Source organism: Porcisia hertigi, chromosome 18 (genome assembly GCF_017918235.1).
Source record: "Porcisia hertigi strain C119 chromosome 18, whole genome shotgun sequence".
In the NCBI taxonomy this organism is placed as follows: Eukaryota; Euglenozoa; class Kinetoplastea; order Trypanosomatida; family Trypanosomatidae; genus Porcisia; species Porcisia hertigi.
The window spans coordinates 515047-533155 of NC_090577.1; the positions used below are offsets into that span (position 1 = coordinate 515047).

Consider the following 18109-nt stretch of genomic DNA (forward strand, 5'->3'; position numbering starts at 1 on the left):
AAACAACATGAGAAAGTCCTCCTCCCCCCCTCCAAAAAAAATCCACAACACACATTACACACGGACGCACAAAAAAACAACAACATCAAAAACCGCTCGTCGAAAGGAGTCCACGTCGCGGTCAGCCTCTCCCTCCGATCGGTTGGCGTTTTTTATTGGGTCTAGTTTCTCGACGATGCGGCAGGTGTTCATGTGGCTCCGCTGACCCTCTCGATTTGCGAGCTACAGGCTCATCGAAGGGTCGAGTGGGCGACGGGGGGAAGCGTTGAACGTTGTTTCGCCCTGACGCGCAGACCCACACGCACACATGCACACAGCTAGGGTAGACCTACGCAGACACTGTGGGTCATGCTTTGCTGTCCTGTCTCCAGTTCTTTCGTTTCTGTATCCACATAACACCCTCCTCCATTGTCTCTCTTCCTCATCCTGGTTGTGCTTTTTTAGGGCCTGCTATCGTCGCACTAGGCTGGCGCAGTGGTCCTCTCCCCCCTTAAAAAAAAATTACGCATACAGATACACGTTCCAAAACAGACGAGCCCAAAGCAGCCAACACACGCGCGCGCTCTTTATCCCGGCCACCTCGACCTCGACACGCATGCGCAGTGCGCGCTGCGCACATCTTTCTCTGGTTGTCTGCTTCTTTCTGTGCTATTCATTCCCCCCCCCTCTCCCCCGTGAGAAAGGCCGTGGGAGAAAGGAGTTTCAGGCGCGGCACCAAAATCGAGAAAAGGGGGAGAACGCGTGGTGAGAGGCTCACGTTCCTCTATTGCAATAGTGTAGCGTGTCTCTGACTCTTCCTAGGAGGCCCTTTGTGAGACTAGGCAAGGTGACGGCGATAGAAAAAAAAAACACAAAGCGTGTGGAGAACACTTGGCCCACAGGGCGTCGTGCGACACTACAACAGCGCGGGCACATATCGCGTGTGCCCTTGGCTACAGAGACGCACTGAGGTGAAGTTCGCAGGCTTACTCAACCGTTTGCTTTATTCTTTCTCGTCTGCGAGATATAATCATCTCCCTCTCCCCCCCTCCTTCCCCCCCGCTGCGCTTTCTTTCTATTTGTATCGCTACTACGTCGCATAGATCAAACGACGCCACGCAGATACTTGTAGGTGGTTCTCTCTTTCAGATTTTTTTTGCTTTTTCCGTGTCGAGGTGGTGTCTGTGGACTGCACCCGAGGCTGTATCTTCATCGTTCTTGCGGATCTTCCTCTACGTTCTACCCTTCCCCTTTCTCTCCTCTTTTGGCGCTGTTCGCCGCTTCTGCGCCCTCTGTGGAAGTGTGTCGTTTGTGAGTCCCCGCCGTTGTCGTTGTCGTTGTCGTTGTCGTTGTCGTTGTCGTTGTCGGTGTGCGTGTCCGTGCTCTTGAGGTTCTCAGTGCGTTGGTGCACTCATTTTTTTTGTTTGTTTTTAATGTATGGACTGCGCGCCCCATTTTTCCCTTTGCCATATCATTGCTGCTGCTTTCTTCGCTGTCTTTTCGTCAAATCTGCGCACCCCCCCCCTCCCCTCTCCCTCTCCCCTCTCCCCTCTCCCCTCACCCTCTGCTTCAACCCCCGATTTTTTTTTTTCGCAGAACCACTTTTTTTTTTTGTTTTTCCCCCTCGCTTCTCCAACACCTCGAGGAGGGCTGCAAACGCGTGTTATAGGCTGAACAGGTCCAACTTTTGGTGCGGGTTATCTTTTTCTACTGGGTGGTGCACCTCGAAGAAGAACAGCAGATAAGAGCAGGCACCCACCCGAGAGACAGCAGCTTGAGTGCTAATGCCTCCCACAGGTCCATCCGTTGCGGCTGCCATGACGGCAAGCGGCAACAGTACAAGGCAGTCGCCGCACAGTGACAGTGCCGGCTCCACCGCCACCGTCGCCAGAGGCGACGACAGCGACGGCAGGAACGCATTCCCAACGGATGCTGAAGACGACGTGCACTACTTTGATGTGCTTCATCCGATCCTTCTGAGCCATGTGCGCCGTGCGAACAGCGACGGTGTGTTGGCCCTCCTGTCGCTGCCTAGTATAGCAGAGAGTAACGTTTTCTGGCGCACGTGCACATATCGCGAGGGGCTGGTGGCTGCTGTGCTGATGTACATAATGGAGCACACGGGGCAGGTGGCGACTGTCTCGGCAAGCCCGCCCACATTGCCGACGCCGACTGGTTTTGCGGGTAGCCCCGTTGACATACTCGCGACTTCCGACGAGCGAACTCAAGGCTCTCGTGCTCGTTCACAGGAGGCGACCCTGCACGTGAAGCGGCAATCTTCATTGCCATCGCTGTCGCATCACTTTTCTACAGCGCCTTCCGTTCCTTCCGGTGCCGCCACCGTGACCAATCAGCGCTTCCCTACTTCTCCTTCACCGCCACCTACACCACTCACTGCCGATGACCTTCACGCGCTGCTGCACCTCTGCGTAGGCGAAGGCACGGATGTCTCGGATTTACATGAAATAATCCGGAGCGCTCCTTCATCGCAGCAGCGCACAGACGCAGACGGCACAGAGAGGCCCTGTGCACTCCATCAACGCCACCCAGCTGCTCTTGCCTCGCTCTTGCGGGTAGGCAGGGCTCTGCGGGAGCAGCGCCGCGCCAGCACTACGTTGTCAGGCGGCGCGTGCACCCCCATAACGCAGCGTTGGCCGATTGGAGACTTGCGAGAAACACCAGCGGTTAGAGGGCTGGACCACTACATACAAGGCGTGATGCGTCGGTTGGAAGCCATGATGGCCGCGGAGGTGGAGCAGCCAGGCCTCGACGTCTTTCCGCTGGCCACGCGCAAGCGACCGCGGCCAAGTGACGCACCAAAGACCACGTCGTCCAGCACCAGTGTTGGCGACACGAGTACTGGAACACCTCTATCGTCCGGTTCTGATCCACACTGCGCTACCCGCGGAGAGGTGATGGCGACGGCATACGCGGAGACAGTGAGCCTCGCAGCACTTTCGGCAGTTTTGCAGGAGCACTGCCATGACATGAGTTATGTAAACCCACTCCACAACCACCACACTACATCAGCGGCAGCGGAAGAGAGCAGAGAGAGCACCACCACCACAGCTACAACCACCATGGGCATATCTAGTAGCACCAGTAATGACAGTCTTGCGAACATCGTGCAGGCAACAGGTACCACCACCACCACCAACTGTGCTTCTGCCCAGATGACGGAAGCAGGAACATCGATTGCTGGACTAATGCACACTGCTCTGCCGGCTGTTCCCAAGGACATGAAAAGCGCGCACGCGGGTGCTACCGAAGACACCGCCGCAGGGGATGTGTCCGGTGGGCTCGACGCTGTAGCATTGCTGCGTCGCATTCCCGCCATCAGCGCCACACGATGGGCGTTGCCAAGCCGCGCATGCAACACCGCGGACTGCAACAGTGGCGAAATTGTTGGTGGGTCACTGCTTCCTCTCCCAGCCAAGGGCGCTACGGGTGAGTCTGGACTGGGTGAAGTGGAGCAACGCCAGAAGCGGGGCGCCGCTGCGTCCGTTTCTGCGGGATCGCCGTCTCGGAGGCCACGGACATCTTCCACTGCATCCGCCGCTACGGTGGCTCCACCACTACCACCGCCGCAGCAGCAGCGGCACGTGGATGAAGAGCTGACGCGTCTTTCTGCATCCATTCAAGTATTTGACGCTTTTACTAGTGCGCTCGAGCAGTCAGCCGCCGCCGCCGCCGCTGACATGTCGGGTGGCCGGGAGCGGCCTTCGCCTGCGCTGACTGCGGCTCCGTCGTCGTCATCCAAGGAGGGCCCCGTTGGAAGCCGTGCTGTGGAGAGGCCTGCCATGTCGGGTGGTCATCACTCAGAGACTCCTGCGTCACTACCGCCCTCGAGCTCCGGAGTTCGGCGTCGGCACAAGTTCAGCCCGCAAGAAGACGCCGCAATCCTCCACGGAATCGCGCGCTTCGGGCAGATGAGCGGCTCCTTCCAGTACATCCTGCACGCCTACCGGGGCGTGTGGCGGGTGGGCCGAACAGCGCTGCACCTGTACGACCACTGGCGTGGTGCGCTGCGACGGCGCGCTGTGGCGGCTTTCAGTGACGAGGCGACGAGCCACGAAGGGTGTAGAACTCTGAACAAGGAGCCTGATGAAGAGGACGAGGCAAAACCTACGTCTCCCCTTTACTCTGCAGCGTTGAACAACGAGCAAGACTTGAGCTCGGAGATCGAGGACTCTTCTAGTGAGTAGTGGGGTCAAAGTGTAACAGCACGGACGGGAGGAGGGTGTGGGCTACGAGTTGATCCTTTGGTGGGAAAATATCTTTGTGGCCCCGTATTTGTAATGTATGAGCCCAGCACCACAGAACGCATGTGTTACGCATAGGGAGTCTATTCGTGTCGCCACTGCGTTGGTTCGTGTGTGTGTGTGTGTATGTGTGTGTGTGCGAGGTAACAGTGTTTTTTTTTGTTGGGGGGGGGGAAGGGTGGGTGGATACATCCCCCCCCTCCCCCCCTCCCCCCTTCTTGCTCTGTCTCGTTATATCCTGATATTTTCTCCTCTTCCACGTCGTTTCGGCTTGCGTCTTTTCTCTTTATCACCCGTCTCACGTTTAGAGGCTCGATTATATTGTAGGCACACACACACACACACCCATACACACACACACTCGACTTGATACTTGCATGGGCAAGCAAACACGCAGAATCGCGATGCCCCACTCCTCCTCCGCTCATTTGTGTGCCATTACGGCAAGCGCAACGTTCTCCTGAGCTTTTCCACTAGGCCCTCCTCCTCCTCCTCCTCCTCTTTCCCCCCTCGGAGGAGAGGGGAGAGAGGGTCTTGCTATGCTCCCGCAAGCGCTCTTTCTTCGCTTGGCCGACTTCACCTCTTATTGTACTTTTTTTTTCTCTTTTCGATTGCCGCTTGTTTTCATTAGGCCACGCCGCCGCATTCTCACGCACCCTCCCAAAGGGAAAAAACAGATCCAAACGTAAGGAAGCATCAGCAAACATCTAAGATGACAGCACCCACAAAAAGCGCTGCATTCCAAGCGACCAAGGCGCCGCCTGCGCCCATTCCGCGCTGGCAGACGCTCGGCGTGTCGGGTGGCGCGGGTATGCTTGCATGGTGCTTCGCGCACCCTTTTGAGATGTGGAAGAACACGTTGATGACGTCGACACCCGGCACAAGCCAGCTGGAGTGCTTCAAGGCAACCGCGAAGAAGGGTTTCTACACGGGCCTGTCGAGTGGCCTGATGCGCCAGGTGGTGTACACCACTGCCCGTCTGGGCTGCTACCCAAGCTTTCGTGATGGCATCCTGCAAGGCGAGGTTGCCATGGGGCTCAGGAGGTCCGCGGACCCTGCTAGCGCGACGGTGCTTGACCGTGCCCTTGCCGGTGCGTCTGCTGGTGCCTTCGCATCCTTCTTGTCCTCTCCGGTGGAGGTGTGCCTGGTCCTGCAGACTACGAACAAGGATAAGGGGAAGCTGTCCATGGTGCAGGCCTTCAAGGAGGTTCTGAGGAGCCGCGGTGTAGGTGGTCTGTGGAGCGGCATTGGCGCTCTCGCGTCGCGTGCGGCGCTGGTCGGCGTATCGCAGGTGGCGGTGCACGACCAGGTGTTGACCACGTTGCGCAAACGCAACGTGACGCGCGCGGACCCGCTCAACGACAACCTCGTCGTCAACATCGCGAGTGTGATAACGGCCTTGTTCTACAGTCTGGTGACGATGCCAGTGGAGGTGGCGCGTGTGCGGATGTCGGCGGAAGCGAAGCTCGGCGCCGGTGTGGCGAGGAGGTACCGCAACGTTGCGCAGTGTATTGGCCGCATCTTCAGGGAGGAGGGCGTACTGGCCATGTATGGCTCCTACCTGCCGTATTTCAGTCGCTGTGCGTCGCACACGGTGGTGTGCTTCTTTGTGATTGAGTACTTCACTCGTGTCCTGCGGAGTTATCAACAGACCAAGCGGAAGGATGTCATTGCATAAAGCACAGGGGTGAGCACGGCGAGCTGTGTGTGTGTGTGTGTGTGTAAAGGCAGGGGAGGGGGAAAAGGTGCATCCTTTTTCTCGCTGTAGCGAATACTTGTGGAGGAGGAACAAAGAGGGTGAGCAAATGGAGGCGGCACTGCGCACAGCATCGAAGCTGTGCGCAGTGCCAATATCTACTCTACGCTTCTGCAGTTGAGCTCTCCAGATTTCGTGGCTGCTGGTGTTCTCGCTTGGCTGCGAGTGCTGTTAGCGTCACCGATTTTTCGTCCTCTCTGGGCCTGCCCTCTCCCCTGAAAGCCGTTGCGCTTAATCTCGCGTGTCTGCGGATGCGCTGGCATTGTGAGCAGCCGTGGGTGGAGGGAGAGAATCTGTTGCTGTTGCTGTGTGCGTATGCGCGTGCGTGTCGAGGGCGCTCTCTCCTACTCACGTCCTCAGACACCCAGGGACGCATACCTGTGCTCATTGAGTGAGTAGCCGAGGCGTGGCAGTGTGGAGAGCAGTCAAGCACCAAAAACGTTTAGTTTTTTTTAGTTCGTTTGTTATATGATCGCAGTTTATTGATCGCTTCGGGGTCTCCAACGGAGCACACTTGCGCCGCGAATCACCGCAACAAAGAGAGGTCAACAGGGTTTGGGTGCAATGACGGACGGGGGGAATCGCAGGGGCGCGCGAGCAGGTGATGCGCGTACGGTAAAGGCTTCCCGTTTTTGTATTACTAAACTCGCTGTACATCAGCGAGAAACAGTTGAACGTCTCTTCTTTTTTTTTTTTTTGCGGTTGTGTGCAGGAGGAGGATAGATGTTTGTGTCACGGTGTTCGTGTGTGCGCGCCTCCGCCTGCATCGGTGGTGCGCTGTTACGCCCACTCGTTGAGTGATTTGGTCGTGTGTCCAGAGAGAAATATTCCAGTACTTTTTTTTTTCCAAAGGTTTTTCCTCCTCCTCCTCCTGCTCCTGTCCTCCCGCACGCTGCTTTTAGGTGAAGGACTGGATTGGACACTTGATGCACATATAATATCTTATTATGTATATATGTGCGTCTGTGCGTCTGTGCGTGCGTGTACATAAATGTCATGCGTTATTGGTTTGGTTTTATTTCTCCTTTTTGTAGATGTCCAGGGGCTTTGAATTTTTTTTTTGTTTTACCGTCTCTCCTCTCTCTCTTTGCGCCTTCCTTCCATCTCACCTTTTTCTTGCTCCCTCCCTCCCCCCTCCCTTTGTTTATTTTTGTCTCTTCGTGGACTACTTTAGTTTTCTTTTTATTTCCCTCAGTCACATACCTTCAGTTAAAAATATAAAATTTTGGGTCCATGAGCACGTATAACTGAATCGTGGCACCCGGCTGCCTCTAGTACTTGCTCAAGTACATGCTTCGAGACTTTGGAGGTGTGCTCTTTGTTCCCTCCTCACACACACTCTCTCTCTGTCTCTCTCTCTGTCTCTCGCACACTCGCTTTTATTATTATTATTATTATTTTTTCCCTTGCTCATCAAATGGTACGTGAGTTTGTTTGTTTGCACTCACTCAATGTCGGTTTCCTCTACCTTCCGCTCCCCCCTCCCCCCTCCCCCCCAATACTCCCTTTTTTTTTCTTGCGGCTCCTACTTTATGCCCACATCATTTTTCTTTTTTGACTTGTTCAAGTTTGTAATTGCTGTGATGAGTGTTTGGGATGCATATCGACGACGAGACAGAGAGAGAGGGGGGGGGGGGAGAGAGAGAGGCGGTGTGTGTGGGGTCGAAGGGAAGAAAGGGGGGAGAAGGGGAAGTAAAACACCTGAGCCACTGGAGGGTGATGGACGTCGGCGGGTATGAGGGAGAGGGAGACACTGACACAAAGAAAGCGGCCGAAGAACAAAAACAAAGCGAGGCACGCAGAGGAGGGGGAAGGGGGGAGGGGGGGAGGAGCCCAGCCTCCATGAGCCCTAAGCAGAAGGGGAAAAGGGAGGTGCGTGTGGTGGTGGTGGATCAGTTTGTAAAAGGGAACAAACAACCACCACCACCACCACAAATACACGCAAGCGAATGCGACATGTGCGGGGCGTACGAAAGCGGCGGGCAGCGGCGCATAGGACGACACCCTTCGTTGTGGACTGCTCCATCTTCACACTGTTGTTGTGTGCAAGGGAGGGGGTGCCTCGCTTGTTCTCGCTTGGTTTCTCCATACACAGCGACACACGTTTCTGTAGCTCTGCCGTGAGGTACAGGGGGGGGGGAGGGAGGGGGGAACATGGACGAGATAAGTGTGGCTAAGGGGTTATCTGCAGATGTATTTAAGCTTCCACGTATGCATTTTGACGGTACCTCTACGCACTTCTCGACGCTCACGCTCCCCCTTCTTTCCCTCCTCCTTAATTTTTTTTTGTACATCTCTACTTTCAACGGGCACACGCGCGCTCACGTACACGTACTACTGGTGTGTATCCCTTTGTTTTTTTTTCTTTCGTGGGGTGAATGTGCCACTAAGCGTCGTGTGAGCGTCACGAGAAACAGGCGTGTCAGAGAGCCCATGACCTCTTTTTTTAATTTTTGGCGGGGGATAACGCCGTCGAAAAAAAGGGGGAGATGTTTGCGTGTGTGTTTGTGTTTGTGTGTGTTTGTGCTTGTGTGTGTTTGTGCAGAGTGAGAGAGCATTATTCACGTGTGGTGTTGTATGGCAAGGGGGGATGATCGTGTCGCGACATGCCATCCCCCCTACCTCTCTCCCCCCCCCCTCCCCCGCGCCCCCTCCAAAAAAAAAACAAAAGTGTCACTCCCTCGCTTCGTCACCCTTTTCGCATTCCTGCTATTCTCGTGCCACTATCCTTGACACTCCGCGACTTCTGCTCTCATCCGTTCGTGTCACCGATTTTTGCAGAAAGTCTGTTCATCACGTTGACTAAGAGATGAGCGAAAAAGAGCCAAGGGAAGACAAACAAAACGAAAACCAGATTTACACGCCAGCTGTGGCATCGAGTGGCATTCCCTCATTCCCTCATTCCCTCATTCCCTCATTCCCTCATTCCCTCATTCCCTCATTCCCCCTTTTCTCATTCACACAGCAGCCATGATGTCGTCAAAAATTGCGTCCTGCGACAGGTCAGCAGGCCCTACCAGCGAGAGTGTCGAGTTGTCTCGGTGCTACCCTGCCCCAGAGATGGTGCAGCTTCCCGTCGACTCTGCCTCCCCCTCCACTACGGCAGGCACGTTGCCGCCGCCGCTGCCTTCGCCAAGCTCATCCGACCAAGCAGGTGCGACTTTAACTCTGCCCGAGTGTTCAACGAACCTATCCGTTCGGTTGCGCTGGGGTGTACAGGCGACAGAGTTGCGCAGAATACATAAAATACACGAGGACGTGTACCCGATTCTCTTCAACGCCTCCTTCTACAAGTCGTTGTTGGACCACGACACCTCTATGTGTCTGATGGCTCTGGTGACCGAAGAAACGTACCGGGAGTGTCTAGAGCGCCGGAGGGTAGCCAAGGATGCTGTGCTGGAGACGGCGCCGGCGCCGTCTGAGAGCGCTTCGTCGTCGTGGTGGCCCTCGCTCAATTCTACAGACCTGACGCACCCACCCCCTGTTTCACAGTGCAGCGTGACTGCTGAGATTATGGAGGAGCGTGCACTTATCGAGTGCGCCATAGCGGAACAGGAATCCCTAGCTGCGCGCAAGAAGGCCGATGCTGGGCCAGCGGCGACCAAGGGGGTGAGCCAGGAGGAGGAAGGCGATGCCGCGACGCACACTGTCGTGATCGGTCTCGTGATTGGCCAGAACGTCTACGCGAGGCACGATAAGGGTCACCTTTTTGCGAACCCGACCAGCTACATTAATTCCTTTGCGGTTGACCCCCTCTTTCAGAGGTGTGGTGTTGGACGCACACTCATTCACCGCTTCATCACATATGTGACGCAGCGGCGGCCTTTGTACGCGCAAGACTACCTGCACTATGACCAGAGGAAACTGATTGCCCTTCTGGCAGACGCCAAGATCAAGAAGCGCAAGGCGGTGATGGATACGCGTCCCGACAGCACCGTTTCCTCCACCGCTGTTTGCCCATCCAAGATCGGCGGGGATGGCAATCGACACGAGAAGGATGATTGTACGAGTGCCCCACCCCAGCTATCCAGCCCCGCATCGGCCAGGCCCTCTTTCCTCCAGAACCTCGTTTCCATGTTCTTGCCTGAGTTGCAGAGTTGGATGGAGGATCGCCAGGCGCGACACCGACTTCGAAGTCGTGGGCTGACCGAGGACGAGATCGATGCGCAGAGATACCGCGAATGCTTAGCGCCAAGCTTGCTTACAGACGAAGAGGCGGACGAGGTGCGTCGAGAGGCCCGCACTTTTGTGGTCCAAGTCGGTGTCGCAGACGTGTGGTTGCACTGCCTGCGGACTAACACCAAAGCGATCACCTTTTACGCGCACCACGGCTTTAATCTACACCGTGTGATTGATGCGTTTTACACCATCAACGGCACTGCGTACGATGGTCACCTCTTGCATTATGTCGACGGAAGTGCTGGGCTCGCTTCCTTCTCGTCTACATCAGCAGAATCCTCCTCCGCCGTGACTGCTGACACCCTGGAGAAGACGGGTGGCCTGGAGGAGCAGGAGATGCGATGTGCGGCGCTAAATAAGGATGAAGGGACGGGCCCAGATGGTGCCGCGCCCTTGACCGCTGCAGCACCCGAATCTTCGCTTTCACCGCCGCTGTTGTCATCGACGGGTCTGCGCCGCCGCCGTGGGACATCTACAGCTGGGAAGGACAGTGGCTTGGCAGCCGCTCATTCTGCTTCGACTTCTGGGGCAAGTAGGACCGCTATACCCGTCGCCGCCGCCGCCGCCGCCGCCGCCACCACCACCACCACCCCTGCTGTCTCGGCAGACACACCCGCGACGAACGCCAGTCCGTCGAAGCGGGGCTCTCAGCTGGACACATTATGGTTGTCTCCTTCCACGTACCCATTCGTGGCAGATATCATATTTTGCACGCCGGAGAGCGGTCAGGAGGAGTGGCGGCGCCGCAAAAATCCAAAGAATACCGGGGAGGCGACAGGGTCGCGACTGGGGCCTTGGGAGGTAGCGCGTGAGACGATGTTCGTCGTCAACGCTGTGTTGCTTTTGTGTGCGGTGCTGTGGCTCGCCTACAACGTTGTTCTCACGGGAAAGGTGGAGTAAAAAAGGACTGGAGATGATCTCGATAACGATGTGTTTAAAAAGGGCAGCTGTGTCGCAAGGGGAGGGGGGCACGTGTGTGTGTGTGTGTGTGTATGCATGTTTGCGTGTGGGGACTGTGCGATGTAGTGCTGAACGTCGCCGTCTGCCTCCCTCCCCCCCAAAAAAAAACAAAAGGGTGCAAAGAGCAGAGCCACAGCTTCACTTGTTTGGATTCTCCCCCCCCCCCTTTTCCCACACGGTGAGGCTGACCATGCCCAGCCGCAGCCTGCAGCTGATTGGGGTGGGGGATGGAGATGTATATTCCTTAGATGTGTGCGGGAGGGGGTAGGATAGGAGGCGGCGATCCCCCTGCACTCTTGCTCCAGTCTCTCCCTCTTTCGAGGCTACACGTGCTTTGAGGCGTGCGGTGTTCCCGCTCCGCGCTTCAACCCTCAAACTCACGTTTGTCCCCCCCCTCCTCCCACCTCCACCGCATCCACATACGCGTACACACTTTCGTGCCCCGCGTTCCATTCTCACTGTGGAACACCTCTGGTTAGCTTCGCGCCCCCCCCCTCCCCCCTTACTTTGCGCGCTTGAAAAACGGAGCCCCCCCCAAAAAAAGGAAAAAAAAAACCGTCAAGAGCGTGTGATTTTGTGTCGAGAGATCACGAGAGAGTGATAGAGACCCCTCCCCGGCATATAACGGTCAGATGTCCAGCTTCACCTCGTCATTCACTGGCCAGTCGACGACACCCTCACAGGTGAAGCCGGCTACCCCATGTGGCACGAGCAGTGCGCCGGTACTGCTGCCCAGCGCTAATTCCACTAGGGCTACTCCGTCGGCGAATGCGAGCGACGTCGGACGTATCCCGTGTGTGCGGCTGAGTCCGTCGTCGCGTGTCGCCTTGTTGCCAACGTCATTAACACCGCCCTACCGCTTCAAATCAAATAGCAATGACTTTGAGGCTGACTGCATACCGCGCACTGGGACGGTCATGCCTACTTCTGCACACATCTCCCACAGTGACAGGGATCACGCAGCGAAGTCACCTCAGGCCGCACACCCGAAAACAGAGGTGCACTTCAAGGCAGTCGAGCCGAAGCACAGTCACCAACCGGAGGGGGGAACGCTTCGGATGGCACCAGCAGCGAAATCGGGCGCGACAAAAACTGACACACATATCAACAAGGCGACGTATCAGGGTGTGGTCGGCTCCCTCTCTTCCACCACAAGAGGCGACTCGCCATGCAACAAAGTTGCAGTGGCGCATCATCTGCAGCCGATCCTGTTACCACACGTGGCGCCGGTCAGGTCTGCTTCACCAGCAGAGTCATCGAAGGCGGCTGGGGCGGGGAATCCAGGGGCACCACTTGCCACCGCTGCTCATCTTGTTGCTGCTGGCGCTCTCCCAACCGCTGGCGGTGCTCCCGAACAGCGTGGGCCTCCACGCCCTCGCTTCTCCTTGTACTGCATTGACGTGCTCAATAGTCCCCACGGCAGTAGCGACAGTGACTCCTCGTCGAGCGATAGCTCGAGCGGCAGCAATCCTAAGACGGGCAAGGAGTTACCGATGGGTAGGCAGCAGAATCCAGATGGGCCGGCGAGTCCAGGACCCCAACCTCTGGCCACGGCCGCAGTGGACAGCCAGCACAGCAAAGGGACTGCGGTCCCGGCGCATCGGGGATCGGACTTCAAGGATATTGCCCGTGCAAGCGTGTCGTCATTGAGTAGCGGTGCTACGGATGGTGAGGCCGCGAGGGTCATTCGCGGAGATGGGCCAGCGACGATGCCGGGCACACCTTTTACTTCGCCCTTCTCGAGGGATTCGCCAGTCGACAAGGCGCCTCTCCACTTCCACGAGGTGCAAGGCGAGGCGGTGGCAATGGGGCGTAGGTTCCGCCACATGTCGAATGGAATGGCCACGAAGATGGACCCGGCTGCGTATTTTTTCATTGGGGATGCCCCGAGCAGCGCGATTGGCAGCGTCGATGGTGTCGACGGCCTCAAAAATACGCGACGCCGCCAAGCCTCCCTGGCTAAGGAAACTCGTCAGAGGTTCTTCTCGCCAATCCCACGCTTAGAGGATGTGCTTCCACACCAGAAGGCGGGTGGTCTGTTCGATAAGCGGGACATCGAGAAGCTGCTATTGCCCGGCGCGCCGTGCTCGTGGCTGTGCTGCGTCTCTTTGGCCATCACCTACGTCTCGGGGGTGCCGACGCCAGTGGAGTCGGTGCTGCGCGCAAACCGCATGTGCGTACATTACATCTCCTTGCCTGTCGTCACTCTGGCGGAGCTCTTTGACACTGTGAACGACTACCTTCACATTTGCTGCGCGGCCACCGCGGGTCACAGAGGCCGCTTCTCAGCGGACGAAGTCGAGGGCGACAGGGGTGTGGCGCAATACCTGAGCGAAGATGAGCTGAGGCAGCTGGCATACATCCACTGCGAGATGGCCACTTTCGACAAGGAGGTCCTGGACTCGGAGTCCGGCGAGGATATCCATGGCATGGGCGAGCACCCTCCCGTCACGAGCCTGGCTCAGTTCCGGAAGGAGCTACTTGCGCATATTGGGGAGGAGAAGTCCATGTATCTTTTCAACTATAACCCGTACCTGTTGGAGCAGTCACAGTTGCGGCTGCGCAGCAACCTGTGCGACACCGAAGAGGACGCGGCTGCGGTCATGGCAGCCGCCCGCTTTACCGCCAACATGACGAGCGCGTTTGGAATTTTGTTGAATTTCGACCCAGTGATGCACACAGTGAAGATACTGATCCCACACCTCACGGCAGAGCCGTGTCCGCTGCTCTCGAGGGAGGGTGGGAGCGCAGAGGAGGGGGGGCAGGCCCATGGGGATGAGAAGGAAGGGGAGGTCCACAAGTCGTCCAGCATGCATCGTTTCGCGGATGCCTTCGCCAGTCTTGTGCTGGAGGAGCAGGTAGTGACTCTGCAGGCGTTCTACGACTCGGTGAAGGATGTGGATAACTACTTGTCTCTCTCTCACGGATTTGTGCGCGTCTTCAGAAGTGAAACTTTTACGCCGGAGGTACCGTCCATATTTCCCCTGTCTGTGCTGGACGGCAGTAGTGCCGGGGGCCTCATGACAAGGGTGTTGAATGGGAAGATTGCACCGCACTTGCTAGGCCTAGCGATGCTGCACCACCTGTCCGTCACCATCCTCCTGACGGACTCGGCTCGTCGAAAGCAAAGCAGCCGTAACTTGCTCAAGAAGGCGAACGTGTGCGACGTCAAATTACGTGGCATTCCTCTGACGAAGGTGTGCCAGCAGCTTCGACTGCCGTTGTCTATGATTGTGTGTCAAAGTAACAAGAGCTCTATAGCAACGGCGTATGTGTGGTACTATTGCTTTCTCCGGAATCTGCAGATCAACAATGACGTGCACATTGGTCTTATTTTAGCTTCTCGCCGCGACGGCGCCGCGGATGGGCAGCCCAACATAACTGACAACGAGTTTCTCAGACATCTACAGCTGGTTGTTCAGTCGCAGAGCGTGATGCTGATTAGTTTTGACGTCAACGTTGCTCTGAACGTGCGCATCGACGACAGGCCTGAGCCGGCGCACTTCGCGATCGTCATTGGTGTGGATGAGGAGCGCGGCATTGCGCGACTGGGTGACGTGAACGTGAAGCGCTTCCGCAAGACGTGGCACATCCCCATTTCTCGTCTGTACAACGCAATAATGGGCTATGGCTATATCGTCGCCTCAAAGGAGAAGAAGGTGATCAAGTCTTTACACGGAAAGACGTTTCATGAGGACGCCCTGCAGTGCGCACGCCACTTCTTGCCTCCGCCCGCACCACTGAAGTACCAGCGCTTCGAGTATCCTCCTTTCCCATACCCGGTGACGGTGCTGGCCGATGCGGTGGAGCGGTTGGGCTTCAAGGAAACCAACGTGGAACACTTCTTGAATTTCTGCGGCTTTCACATCTCCTACTTCTTGTCGTGTGCCATGTCGCTGGAGGGGGCTGCGATTGCTGTCCAGAAGTACTCCCACTACGCCCTCGATGACGCCGTGAGCGTGCAGACGACACACTACGACTTCTTCGAGGGGAACCCGCCACCCAAAGCGGATGCGGGTGACACAGGCGTGGCACCTGTTGACTACCCGGTGCGGTCGGAGGGCGACTTGTTGCAAGCCATTCTGTACGCCATTGCTATGCCGGAGAAGCGCAAGCTGATCATCAAGTATGGCGTGAGAGTTCTGCAGGCAAATGTGGGAGTCTGGAACGGCAACTATGGTGGCAGTTTCGCCTTCGTAATGGGTTACGAGGCACCAACGAAGATGGTGGTGCTCTCCGACGCAAGTCCGTCCTCCTTTTATCGTACTTTTGCTTGTCCTTTGGCTTTGCTTTTCGAGGCTGTGTGTAGCTGGGACAGTGTCGACCTCCGCGCTTGTGGAACGATTTTGCTGACGACGGAGACGACGCAGGAGATGATGTATGAGGACACGAGAGGTTACGACATGGCGCACGCCCTTGTGCACCACCCCTTTAAGCCAATCTTCTCGGCGGCCTGCTCCTGCCTGGCGCTTGCCTCGACAGAAATGATGATGAACATTTCGATTCCCACTCTGCTGGGTGGCACCGGCCCGAATAAAAGCGGGGAGGAGGGTAAAAAAACATACAAACGGTACAGCAATATTTTTTCTGCCGAGGACTTCCTTTACGCTCTGCCTTCCTTCAACGTCCGTGAGTGGCGTACACGTTCGGTGGACATCAAAGAGCTGGTGAGCATGGCCTCAAACGCCTTCGAGGTGCTGGGGCTGCCGCTGCGTGTCGTGGATGTTCTCCAAGAGGGTGGTAGCGACTGCTGCGCCGACCCGACGGCGCTGCTGCGAGCTTGCGGTGGCGTGGAGGGACTGGTGACTGTCACTCTGTTCGCCTACGACACGGGTGTAGTGCACGGCGTTCCCGGGTTGTCCGTGGGTCTTGTGAACCGTGTACAATTCGTTAGCGACGAAGACTACGGCGATGCGGCGAAGGCGAAGCTCAAGGAGCAAGGTGCGCCAACAGACAGTGTGGGTTCGGTGCAGCTTTTAGAGGGCGATCCGTGTCGCTGGGGTGCCTGCTTCGAGCGCACTGCTGAGGAGTTGGTGCGCGCTCTCAAGGGTCTCTATCGCATAGAGGAGCTCATCAACGATTGATTAGATATATGATTCAGTGGCAATGTGCATGGAAGCGTCCAACATCCCGATTGATTTTGTTAGAAACACGTATGTCGGCTGGTGTGTCCCTCTCTCTCTTTTTTTTTTTGTGTGTGTCATGTACAACCCTTTTGTTGTTAATGTACAGTAGTTTTTTTTTTTGTTTCGGCTGGTGCTGGATGTTGGTGACGTTTTTTCCCCCTGCTGTATCACTTTGCCCCCATCCCCCATCCCCCATCCCCCCCCCCTCAAAAGCAACAGCAACAAAAAGCCGATAGGAGGGGAGCTAAGAAGCAAGCGGTCAAACGAAAGAGGGTGCTGTGTCGGATGCGCTTGTTAGAGTACACTCCTCCGTGTGTTTGACTTTCATTTATAGTGGCTGACTTTTATCTTTTTTTTTTGTGTTCTCCATATGTGCAGGTTTGTCTCACTCTTTCTTATCTTCGAGCTCTTTTCTTTTTGCTTTTTTTTTCTGTTTGGGCTGCTACCGTCACTGTTGATTGGGGACATCCTCTTTGGTGTGTCTCTCTCGTGTGTGTGTCTCTCTCGTGTGTGTGTCTCGTCTCGTCACGCGAAATACACTCTTTTGTTTCCCCCGTTATTTCTAAACGATGGCAACACGCGTTCACTCACCTCCCCACTTGCTGTGTGCCTGTAGAATTTTTCTTTGTGTCGGATAACCTCCGCGTCTTCATGTGCATGTGCGTGCGTGTGTGTAGGTGGTGGGGGACCTCAACAATACGTACAGGGGTTTCCCGATCCACTGTGTATCCCTTCTCCCCCTCCCTCTCTGTCCTCGCTACGGTTGTTTTCTATCTTCCCCCCTTCCCATTCGCAATTCTTCGCTCGATCTTTAGTCTCGCTATGTCGAAAAAATTTTTTTCTTTTCTCTCTAGCTGCTTGTTTTTTTTCAACCTTCTTGCTTCTGCTGGGGGATACACCCACCGGCGCACATCTTCGTGTCTCCCCCCCCCTCTTCCCCCACTCCCCCACTCCCCTCCCCACCCACCCACCCACCCACAGTCTCTAATGACGAGTTGTCTCATCAATACATAAACGCGACTACACCACCACCCCTCCACCCCCCCCCTCCATCCCCCAAAGAAAAGAATGACATGTAATAAAACACACCAGTGAAATTTGTCGCGTTTGCTTTTTTTTTGTATTCTCCCGCTTTACTCTTGAAAAAAAAGCGAAATAAAAACGAGAGAAACCGCACACATGCACACGTAACCCCCCCTCCAACACCACCACCACCACCAAAAAGGGGGGGAGGCAGGGAGGGAGTACCCCGAAGCCAGCACAGGACCGCAGCAACAAGAAGCCGACTTCGGACGCAATCAAAAGAAAAAAGCTGGCATACTGGCCATGACTCCGTGACGATTGCCTACTGCTTGGTCTCCCTCTCTCTTTCTCTCTCTCTCTGTCTTTGGCTGTCACCCCGCACGGCCAGAGGAGAGGGGAAAGGGGGGCCCCCCTTTTTTTTGTTTGATATAAACAACACTCATTTTGAAAAAAAAAGTTGCTCCTTTTAGCTCCCTCAAAAGCAACGACACGAACAAACCAACAAAAAGAAGAGAAGTACCCCCCCAAAAAAAATATTTGTTCTCTCTTTTTTTCCCTCTTCGCGCCCGTGTGCGTATCCTTTCGTCTGGCCCCCCCCCCCCTCCCCCACTCATCACCACAAGCGTGTATATATATATATATATATATGAGACGCAGGGATGCACTCGCACTGATAGCATACAAGGTCTTTGATCTCACTCACTCTCTATATCCCCCTCCCCCCTCCCCTTGACCCTCATTTGTCTACATGTATACATTATTACGAGTAGACCCCTCTCTTTTTATATATTCACATACATCTAAATATACGTGTATATATGTAT

General features: G+C 55.8%; 4 protein-coding genes across 4 annotated transcripts; all 4 read left to right on the forward strand.

The window, feature by feature from the left end:
* Window positions 1-1796: 1796 nt before the first annotated feature.
* JKF63_06609 (uncharacterized protein) lies at window positions 1797-4184 on the forward strand (the record flags this gene model as incomplete). The annotated part of the gene is made up of 1 exon (XM_067902558.1): window positions 1797-4184. The coding sequence occupies one exon, from the start codon at window positions 1797-1799 to the stop codon at window positions 4182-4184; it is 2388 nt and encodes a 795-aa protein (XP_067757975.1).
* A 769-nt stretch (window positions 4185-4953) lies between these two features.
* Window positions 4954-5919, forward strand: JKF63_06610 (uncharacterized protein; the record flags this gene model as incomplete). Its single annotated transcript, XM_067902559.1, has 1 exon — window positions 4954-5919. The coding sequence occupies one exon, from the start codon at window positions 4954-4956 to the stop codon at window positions 5917-5919; it is 966 nt and encodes a 321-aa protein (XP_067757976.1).
* Window positions 5920-8967: 3048 nt separating this feature from the next.
* On the forward strand, window positions 8968-11076 carry JKF63_06611 (uncharacterized protein; the record flags this gene model as incomplete). The annotated part of the gene is made up of 1 exon (XM_067902560.1): window positions 8968-11076. The coding sequence occupies one exon, from the start codon at window positions 8968-8970 to the stop codon at window positions 11074-11076; it is 2109 nt and encodes a 702-aa protein (XP_067757977.1).
* A 692-nt stretch (window positions 11077-11768) lies between these two features.
* Window positions 11769-16220, forward strand: JKF63_06612 (uncharacterized protein; the record flags this gene model as incomplete). The annotated part of the gene is made up of 1 exon (XM_067902561.1): window positions 11769-16220. One exon carries the CDS (start codon window positions 11769-11771, stop codon window positions 16218-16220), a length of 4452 nt encoding a protein of 1483 aa, XP_067757978.1.
* Between the last annotated feature and the right edge of the window lie 1889 nt (window positions 16221-18109).